This window comes from Gekko japonicus, unplaced genomic scaffold (genome assembly GCF_001447785.1).
Source record: "Gekko japonicus isolate JY-2015 unplaced genomic scaffold, Gekko_japonicus_V1.1 scaffold851, whole genome shotgun sequence".
Lineage (NCBI taxonomy): Eukaryota > Metazoa > Chordata > Lepidosauria > Squamata > Gekkonidae > Gekko > Gekko japonicus.
In genome coordinates this window covers 1,001-11,667 of record NW_015172579.1, presented here as the reverse complement: position 1 = coordinate 11,667, position 10,667 = coordinate 1,001, and the positions used below count along the sequence as shown (strand labels likewise).

The 10,667-nt window shown below is 48.2% G+C and overlaps 1 protein-coding gene across 1 annotated transcript; it reads left to right on the top strand.

Moving 5' to 3' along the window:
• Positions 1-1,680: 1,680 nt before the first annotated feature.
• On the top strand, positions 1,681-8,430 carry ACTA1 (actin, alpha 1, skeletal muscle). The gene is made up of 7 exons (XM_015421445.1): positions 1,681-1,778; positions 3,711-3,851; positions 5,252-5,576; positions 6,362-6,523; positions 7,028-7,219; positions 7,334-7,515; positions 7,990-8,430. The coding sequence occupies exons 2-7, from the start codon at positions 3,723-3,725 to the stop codon at positions 8,131-8,133; spliced, it is 1,134 nt and encodes a 377-aa protein (XP_015276931.1). The 5' UTR covers positions 1,681-1,778; positions 3,711-3,722; the 3' UTR covers positions 8,134-8,430.
• The last annotated feature ends 2,237 nt before the right edge of the window (positions 8,431-10,667 follow it).

The window sequence follows — 10,667 nt, the reverse complement described above, 5'->3', positions numbered from 1 at the left end:
TTCATTCTGAATTTAATTCAATACCAATAACAATGTACTCTGATGCCTCCTTCTGTAACCATGTCTAGTAGCAGGGAGGAAGCTGGGCAGTTTATACTGAGACTGGCAATTAGATAATCCCAGTGTGTATCTCCTGTGAGCCACGAGGAAAACGGGTTCCCCTCTTCATATATAATATATGTCACATGTTTAAGGACTGTGAGCCAGCTAAACAAAGTTCCAGCAGGATAATGTCATGCCTTTGAATAATGGTTGCCCTGTGTAACTTCCTTCTCCATGCTAGATCAGAGTGCTTTCATTTTGATAACATTTTCCTCTGATGAAGTGTTTATTAGCACCGCAGTCTTAATTAAGCCCAGTTAAGCGATCCTGGAAATGCAAGGTTAGTTACTTCCTAGTAACTGTTTAGTGGTTGTTTTGGAACAACTACAGTGGAAAAGGAATTAGGTCATCTTTCAGCCCCGATCCAATTCTAAAGCCATGAACAGGACAATAATTTCCCCTAAGTAAGGTGGACCTTCTGTACGGCGTTTCTCACTGTAGCATAAAGTAGTGAGGTCATCTTTCAGCCCCGATCCAATTCTAGAGCCATGAACAGGACAATAAATTCCCCTAAGGTGGACCTTCTGTATGGTATTTCTCACCGTAGCATAAAGTAGTATGGTTCTGTGCATGTCCTAAATCAGGCTATAAATGGTATGTTGTACATATCACCTCTTAAAGTAGAGTTGTATCGGGGCAGAGCCCTCGTGCACAGATAGTCCTTATATTTCTGCTCTTTAAACTGGTCGTGATCGCAGAGATCAGAGCAGTCCATATGTAGTTAGTCAAAGTTCTTTATTATGGTCGTATACCAGTATAATAGAAGACAAATAAGTACAGATAAGGGAGCAATAAAATTATAAAATATAATGGCATCTAAAATTATGAATAGGAATCTAAAAATTTTAAAATACAGACATGAATGGTTCAAAATAAAGTAGGTTAGAATTCATCCGGGTGTGATGAATTCTACACTCCCTAAACCGGATTAGAATTAGAATTAATCCGGAACAATAGGCTTTGTTGAACTACCTGTCCCAAACCAGCGATCCCTATGCACCCTTATCTGGAAGTAGTTCCCATCGAACGAAGTGGGAATCCCTTCTGTGGAAACGCGCAGGGGCTGGGGCAGGGGGGCTTCCAAACTCAGGCGCGTATTCTGGGGTGGGGGCGGCGGGCAATGTCCTGCTGCTGAAGCCCGGTCCCAGCGCCGCCGGGTCTCCCCTTCTCCCCCCCCCCAGGGCTGGCCCCAGCGGCTTCCTTCCTGCCTTTTCTCCCTTGCGCGGCCGGCCAGAGGGACCCCCCTTCCCTCCCCCTCCGCTCCGTCCCTCCCCCCAGCGCCGGGGGGCTTCTCCGTCTCCTTTCAGGGCCTTGCGGCTGGGGACAGAGCCCTGGTGGCCCGGGGGTCGGAGGAGGTCCCGACCGGCAGACACGCCTTATACGGCCCGGCCGGTGTTACCTGGGGCCCGGCCAGGCGCTCCTTCTTTGGGCAGCCCCGCGGCAGCGCAAGGGGCCTGGGGGGCTCCGGCCGGACCGCCAGGGCTCGCTCGATGCCCAACAGCCAAATATGGAGACATTCCTGTGGGTCGGCGGAGGGGGCCCTGCCGGACGCGGGCCGGGGAGGGGAGAGGCCGGCCAGAGCCTATATAAAAATCTCCGGGCTCTCTCCAGGCACCGAGCGGCAGAGCTGGGAGTAGCAGCAGCAACCGGAGCTGAGAGCCAGGAACCAACCCTAGGTGAGTCAGGCAGGCAGGCAGGCAGGCAGGGGCTGGGCTAGAGTGGGCTGGGACGCACTTCGCGGCGGCGACGACGAGCAACCAACCAGCTGAGGAGTTCCCGGTGGAAGGAGTAACCACGGCCTCTCCCTTCCTTCCCGTGGAAAGCAGAGACCGGCAGGGCTGCACCCAGCCCTCGCCTCCCTCTCTCTGCAATTGGCTGCTACAGTTGTCTTGCTTTCCTGTCAACGGAGATCGTGCCTTTGATTGAGCCTTTAAACAAGGCAAAACTGTCGGCAGGCTTCTCAGTCACGAAGAGCTTTTCTTAAGCAATGGTACAGCTGACTGAAAGAGAATAATAACACATCTTCTTCAGTCTTGGCAGTCGGTGAAGTTCTGTAGCAAGGAGGGGGTGGGCTTAGGCCCTGCCCCTGCCGTGAAATTGGGGCCAGTCGCTCACCACGTGGAACTGGCTGTAAACCAAGAAGGCAAAGCACAAGCCAGAACTGACCTCAGGCCAATCTTAAATGACTAGATCAGCTCATTACTAGAAATGTGCTGGTTCCATTGGAGTTTATAGATGAGTGGCAAGAAATTGGGATGGTTCCGAAGGACCCATTGCACTGTTTTGTTTAGTTTGTATGCTGGTGAATGTTAACCATAGGTGAGACAGAAGATGTTGAACTACAAATAAAACAAGCTATTTTATTTGTAGGATGAGGCTCAGTTTTGGATGATTACATTTTTGTAGTGCATTTGTCTGAATCTTTGGTGGCCTCTGTGGTTTTCACACACGGAAGAAGGGCTCAGCCAGCTGGCATATGCTCTGTCACTCCTGCTTGGGGGAAGAGAGGAGATCCTCATCTGCAGAGGGCAAAATCCAGCTGTTGTGCCGCTTCCGCCCTTTGCAATTAGCATTGTCTAGAAATGCAGTAAACATAACTGTTTCATTCCAAGGATGCATGCTTTGAACTGTTTTCATTGCCCATTATATATTCCATCTCTCTCACCTCCCCAGTTTTTCAAAAATAACATGTATTTTTAAGATCCTGATACGTGCCTGCTATTCAGATTGTGGCACTAAATTTTCATTTGTTGAAAACGGGAATTGGTTTTGTAGTATCTCAACTTTAGATAGCTTAAAAAAAAAAAAAAAGGATCCCGTTTATCACGTTTCGTGCCACACTCTGAAATTTCTGATCACTTTAATCGGGTATTAATGTTTGGCATCAAGGCAGAAGGGGTAACCATTGCAAAATCTCTGAAGTGCACTTACTTGGGTGTGACCAAGAGACGTCATTCCGGGTATATGTGTTTAGTATTGATATGAGGAGGCAGAGATGGGGCACGCTGAATCACAGCTCATTTAAAAAGAAGTACTTGGATTTGTTTGGGCTGGGGGAGTCTAAAGCTGCAACCTGAAACTGACTTGCTTTGGAAGCAAGTCCAATTAAAATCAATGGTTTTAAACATGGTTAGGGATAAAGCTCTAAAATGGCTTATGTCCAAATACTTTAACTTGCCATACTGAGGAGCTAGGTATTATTTATGTTGCTGTTGTTTTAAAATAGTGTTTAGGTGTTTACATTAGGTAGAATAAGCTGGTGAGTTGAGATAAGGAAGGAAATTTGAGCCTAACGTGAGCTGCTTTCCTCAGATTTGCCTGTTCAAACTAAGGGCAGTGGCTGATTGCCCAGTGACAGGAGTCTCCTGTCCCTGACTCCCCTTTTCCATAAACCTGGGGAAACCTGCTAAACTTCTGTAGATTAAAATTCTGCTGGAGTCCTCTGGCTAGCATATTTTCACGACTTGACAAACCATTCAAACTGTCCCCAAGACAGCATTAACAAATCTGTAAGCAAGGGGAAGGGTGTAGGTATCAGCGGATGGATGCTGGGTGGGTTTTGGTCCCATCTTGTGAACTCTTTTTTTTTTTTGCTGCTCCTTCCACAGAAAGCCGACACCATGTGTGATGAGGATGAGACCACCGCGCTCGTGTGCGACAATGGCTCCGGCCTGGTGAAGGCTGGCTTCGCCGGGGATGATGCTCCCAGGGCTGTGTTCCCCTCCATCGTTGGCCGCCCCCGCCATCAGGTACCTTGCCCCTTCTGACAGAGCCCTGCTTTTGACCTCCAACTGCAGGCAGATTTAGGGATGAGTCAGCTCCACTTCTGTGGGAAGACCTGGCTGGGGCTTGTGTGGGACTGGATTAATATTCTAAATAGGTTCCTAGTTCTCCTTTCCACTATTCTTGGACTATCAAAGACTAGTGATGGCGAACCTTTTAGATACTGCGTGCCCAAACTGCGACCCAAAACCCACTTATTTATCGCAAAGTGCCAACACGGCAATTTAACCTGAATACTGAGGTTTTACTTTAGAAAAAACAACTTATACATTAACTTAAGATGATCCAAACAAAGTAAGGAAAGCAATCCCAAATGCTTTCATTTACTTAAAATTATTTGGCAGAGAATTCGACACTTTAACGATGGTCTGGGCCTGGCTGGGGCGATGGCATGCGTGCCCACAGAGAGGGCACCCGTGCCATAGGTTTGCCACCACTGGACTAGGGCCTTCCCTTAAAAAGAAAATAAAAAATCAATGCTGCAATATTGCCAGATACCATCATACACTTATTGGGGGAGTACTTTCCATTGAATTCAGTGGGATTTACTGCTCCATACAGGTATTTTGGATCGGGCTATATAAGGGATTTATACCCTTATATACCCAATGGTGATGTTTGTTATAGGGCATTATGTGGGGCATGATGGGGGGGTTAAATAGGGGGTGTTTATCATCGTCTGCAAGTCTGTATTTGTTTCGTATAATGAATAGACATGCATTAGAATAAGAGCCAGCTGACCATTCTGTCTCATTGGTCACAGTGCTAACCATTTCCTAAAATGAGGATATAATCTCTGTAGTCCAGTTACATAAATGTATTCAGTGCTGCAGCTGCTTGGTGTTGTTTCCATCCAATATCTTGTACCCTGTCCCTGCTTAGCAGGAAGTGGGTCAGAGTCTTGATAGGAGGTAACTTAATGCTTCCTTGCTCAGAACTCAAGGGCGTCCAGTGAAGCTGATGGGCACTAGGTTCAAGATGGACGAATGGAAATACTGCTTTCCAGAGACAGTGATTACAGTGTAGAATTTGCTGCCGTCAGTGGATGTAGTGATGGCCACAGGAATAAACTGTTTTAAAAGGGGATTAGATAGATTCATGGAGGATAAGTCTATCAATGGCTATTAGTCATGATGACTGAGGGGAACCTCCACGCTCAGAGGCACTAATCCTCTGACTCCCTGAGCCAGGAGACAACATCAGGGGAAGGCCTCGGCCTCTGTGCCTTGTTGTTGGCCATCCAGAGGAACTGGCTGGCCACCGTGTGAGACAGGATGCTGGACTAGATGGACCATTGCTCTGATCCAGTAGGGCTCTTCTTACGTTCTTATGGGAGATGCTGAGCCCTTTCCCACTTCCTTCCTAGGGTGTCATGGTGGGTATGGGTCAAAAAGACTCCTACGTAGGGGATGAAGCTCAGAGCAAAAGAGGTATCCTGACCCTGAAGTACCCCATTGAGCATGGCATCATCACCAACTGGGATGACATGGAGAAGATCTGGCATCACACCTTCTACAATGAGCTCCGCGTGGCCCCTGAGGAGCACCCCACCCTGCTCACTGAGGCCCCTCTGAACCCCAAGGCCAACCGTGAAAAGATGACCCAGATCATGTTTGAGACCTTCAACGTCCCTGCCATGTATGTGGCCATCCAGGCTGTGCTGTCCCTCTATGCCTCTGGCCGTACCACTGGTGAGTGACAGTGTTAAAAAGGGAGAAGCAGAAAGGGAGGATGTCAAAGGAATCCCATGAGTTACCATTCCTGCCAAGCATGAAGTCATCGTTGGAAACTGACATGGGAAGGGGGCACCAAATCACAGGCATGGCCTTGTTCAGCAAGGGAAGATAATTAAAAGGCACTAAAGATATTACAGGGATGTGGAGTGGTATAGTATAGCTCGATCTCATCAGATCTCAGAAAGTTAAGCAGGGTTGGTACTTGTTTGGGTGACCACCAAGGAAGACTTTTCAGGGGAAGGCAATGGGAAACCACTTCTGCTCTTGAAAGCCTCTTGTTGGGTTTGTCATAAATCAACTGTGACTTGATGGCATTTTACACAGAGAGAGAGAGATATATGACAGACAGTCTGACACTGCGTCTCCTTCAGAGGCACTCTGCCTTCTAGGTACTAACAAAAACTCATATGACAGACAGTCTGACACTGCGTCTCCTAGTTGCCTTCAGAGGCACTAACAAAAACTCCATCAGCTCACTAAGAGAAAGAGGAATCCAGCCAATTACCTGAGCTCTTCTCTGGAATTTTATCCAGCTCAACATAGTGAGCTTCCCACTTCACTACTTAAGGAAAGGGAAGCCTTGCCTGCTTACACTGCCTGTGTCACTCCTAGAAAATTCTCATATGCTTATTGAGACATAGACAAGGTTCATCCCAAAGAAACCCAGCACTGCAGATTGTTGTAAGAAGTTTTTGCAGCCCATGTTGTTAATTTTTCTGCATCTGTTTCTTTTTCTGTAGGTATTGTGCTGGACTCTGGTGATGGTGTCACCCACAATGTGCCCATCTATGAGGGTTACGCCCTGCCACATGCCATCATGCGTTTGGACCTGGCTGGCCGGGACCTCACTGACTACCTGATGAAGATCCTGACTGAGAGGGGCTACTCTTTTGTCACCACCGGTAAGAAGCACAACCTCCTCAGCTCTAGCACCATTTGACTTGCATTTACTTGCTCTAATCTAGGACTGTAAATGCCTTTTGTCACTGATTCATCTGCCCTCTAAGAGGCCCTTGGCTACTGGTGCTACCAGGCACGTTGGAGTAGTTTTGCCATTTTGGCTTTCCTTAACAAGCACAGTATGAGCCCAGAGGCCAATGCACATGTTTGACATTTCTATGCTTGGTTAAGGCTGCCAGACTCTGTGGAACTGTAACTTTAAACTCCAGAGGCAGGGCATTGTGCTATTGGCCTCATTCTTAAATAGCACATGCTGGAATCTCTCACATGTGCTCTCCCTCTAGTGGTAGATGCACACCCCTTTTAAAACTGAGCATCACAGTTACATACGATTCGTCCATGCCCGTCTTCCCATTCTCTGCTGGTTGGATACTTTGTTCTTCCTTTGTGAGGGGAATCCTTCTTTGGCAGGCTGCTAATTCTTCTTCCTCTATTCTCTTTGACAGCTGAGCGTGAGATTGTCCGTGACATCAAGGAAAAGCTGTGCTACGTGGCTCTGGACTTTGAGAATGAGATGGCTACTGCTGCCTCCTCCTCCTCTCTGGAAAAGAGCTATGAATTGCCTGATGGTCAGGTCATCACCATTGGCAATGAACGTTTCCGTTGCCCAGAGACCCTTTTCCAGCCATCTTTCATTGGTAGGTAAATCAGGGATTCTTCCCAGTCGTCTCTTTCCTATGAAGCACTCTTCATGTATGTGAGAAGGCCGCGACATTAATTTCTCTGTTCCTTAATCTTCTCAATGTCACCAGGTATGGAATCTGCTGGTATTCATGAGACAACCTACAACAGCATCATGAAGTGCGATATTGACATCAGGAAGGACCTGTATGCCAACAATGTCATGTCTGGTGGTACCACAATGTACCCTGGTATCGCTGACCGCATGCAGAAGGAGATCACTGCTTTGGCTCCCAGCACAATGAAGATCAAGGTAGATTTCATTCCATGGATTATTGGTGAAATGTTTATGCATAGAATAGAATTTGCTAAAGGAAGGCACAATGCAGATAATTGACTTTAGCTTTGTATCATAGCAGTTGAAGGACTCTTCAGCCATGAACACCCGGAAAAAGGAGAACATGGTTCCCTTGCTTTAAAAGTTTTATTATTTGTTAACAATGTAGGAAAAATATTGGGTCCAATCCAGAAAATATTAGTTACAGATGTTAAGTCACCATGAAGTCAGTTGCATCTATGTCCCATCTTTGGTTTATACCCCATCTTTGGTTTATACCCCGCCCTCCCTGCTGCGGGGAGGGCGGGGTATAAATTGAATAAAATAAATAAATAAATAATAAATACTTGATCCTCTGTTGCAAAATTATTGCTATCTTTGATAACTCTCCCCCCAGTCATTGATTACTCCCAGTTTGCTCATTGAGTTGTTCTCTTTTGTGTCTTGTAGATCATTGCTCCACCTGAGCGTAAGTACTCTGTTTGGATTGGTGGCTCCATCCTGGCTTCTCTGTCCACCTTCCAGCAGATGTGGATCACAAAACAGGAATACGATGAAGCTGGCCCATCCATTGTCCACCGTAAATGCTTCTAAACATGTTTACAAAAAGAAGGATCATTATTACTTGCTAGCCACTCTCAGGATGACGACATTGTGAATTGCAGGCTGTTGAACACCTGCAATGGCCACATTAACTTTCTACTTTGTAACAATGTCTTTGTTACTGTTGCTGCAGATGCCATGTGACACAGAGTGTATGTAAAGTGTACATAAAATTAATTTATTTTACCTCATTTTGTTATTTTTCAAACCATGCCCTGTGGAAGGAAACAAACAAAAAAAATACTTCAAGAAGCATTAAATCATAAGTCATTCTGTCATGCCCCAACACAACTGCCTTTGATGTCTTTTATTGCTCTGGACTCTTCTGGGATGGAATCTTTCAAAATATCTGTTCTGAATTTTCCCCCCCAGGTGACTGTGTTATAGAAAACAGGGTGCGGAGGGGTTATGCACTTGGGGAGAAAGCTTATATAGGTCAGTTAATGTCACAGCATTGCTAGGTCGTTTGTCCTGGCTTTGATTTTCCAGAATACCTCACACACAGTTGTCTGTGTGCTTCACATATGAGAGAGACAGGACATGTGCTTGAAATATACATCTGGGTATACAAGGATTAGTCATATGCCTAAGGCTACCCAGTGGGTACACAGCTGGGCAGGGATGGATTTGAATCCATGTGCAGATCTAATGCACTCACACTGTACTACACTGGCACTCAGAACTAATGAGAATTTGAGGATCGTTCTAAACAAGACAAAGGATTTCAGTGACATTAGTGTTCCTGTGCCAATGATTTTACAAAATAAAAGCCCAACATCTGCTTTCACAATCAAATCATGCAGAGATGTCAGTATAAACTTTCATAACAGGAAAGCTTCCCTTCAGCTTCTTTCTGAAAAGATTTGCTTAGCTGCAAAATTCAAAATTGCCTTTTAAGGCTATAAGCAGCTGCCCTTATACTAAGACCTTTAGACTGGGGGGTCCCCACTGTGGTCCTTGTGGATGCCATGGCACCAGCTAATACCTTTCCTGGTGCCCACCAAGTGTTTTCAGAAAGTGGGCATGGCCAGATGGGACATTTGCCCAGCAGGGCTTCTGATTGGCCATTGAAGATCTGATTGGCTGTGAAGATTTCTTCCACCACACCACTGCATGACTGAAGATAAGCTGTGTGAAAGCAAGAAAATATTTATAAATAATGTCCTTTTAAAAAAGCGTCCTGGCAGGCAGAATTTCTGCCTAAAATGTTGGAAGAGTTACCAGTGGAGTTATGCATAACCTCACTCCCTGACATAACCTCACCCCCACCTCCTGCAGCCACCATTTCGTCAGGGCTGGCCCGAGGGGTTTGTGCGCCCTAGGCGAGGCCACCTCGTGGCGCCCCCCTCAGATGCCAACCTCCCGGTGGGGCCTGGAGACCTCCCAGCTGGTGGGGCATGGAGACCTCCCAACTGGCCGCCTGTCTCACACCCGCCCGTGGGCCCCGAGCCTCTCCGGTCCCCCCCTTTCCCGACTCCCTCAGCCCCTCGTCATGAATTTCCACCTCCACCTCCGGGCCTTTTCACCGAGAGAGTCCCAGTCCAGCTCCTGCAAATGGGGGATCTGCAGGAGGGGGGCGGGCAGCGGAGGCTTCAGTCAGGGAGGTGCAAAGACCTGGATGACTCCCTGTTCCCGGCTCCATCCGCTTGGGCTTCTTCTTGGGGGGAGGTTAAAGGGGGGGCAGGAGTCTGCGCTCCTAGAGAGAACCGAGACGTCGGCAGTGCATCACTTCCCGCCATAGCCTGTCTTCGTCTCCTCCCCCCGCACCATGGGTCTCCTCGGTGCAGGCAGCAGTCCTTGTAGGGCAGCGATGGAGGGGGGGTTTGCAAGGCTGCAAAAGGGGCTCCAGAGAGGCTTGGGGGGTGTGCGGTGGAGGGTGAGCAGAGCAGCACTTTTGGGGCGGCCGACTTGGCCCTTTGCTTTTGGCGGGGCGGGGTGGAACCTATGCCGCCTTCTCAGCTGTGGAGTCTTGTGAGCAAAAATCCTGCTTTGTGTGTGCTCCTGGCATGAAAGTTGTGAGCGAGCGATTGGGATCCTGCATAAATCAGTTTGCTCTGGAGCCACATCCTTCCTGAGCAGAGACCAACATGTGTAAGCCGGAGGCTGAAAAACAGTGAACTGTGGACGGAACCTTCTCTTTTTTTGCGCGGTGGTGCTGCGTGGCTCGCTTGGTGCTTGTTCCCAGGCGGTCCCGGGGGACATTTTGGCCTGCGAAGGGGGCGGCTAAAGGTCCGGGAGAGAGTCTCTCTCCCCACCGGGTGCTGGTTCCTCCCGGGTTGCCCCACTCCACTGAGCACTGCCCAGGAGCTGGCACGGGTGCAGAGGGTGGCTTTGGGCAGGGGGGGATTTGGGGGGGGCGGCGGCAGGGGAATTGGCACCCTGCTAGTATCTCCGCCCAAGGCGAGATACTAGCAGGCCTAGTGATAGGGCCGGCCCTGCATTTCGTGATTGTGTCCATAACCCTGTGTCAGAATCCAAAGGTCCCGCAGGCTCAAAAAGGTCAGGGACCCCCGCTCTGGACTGGT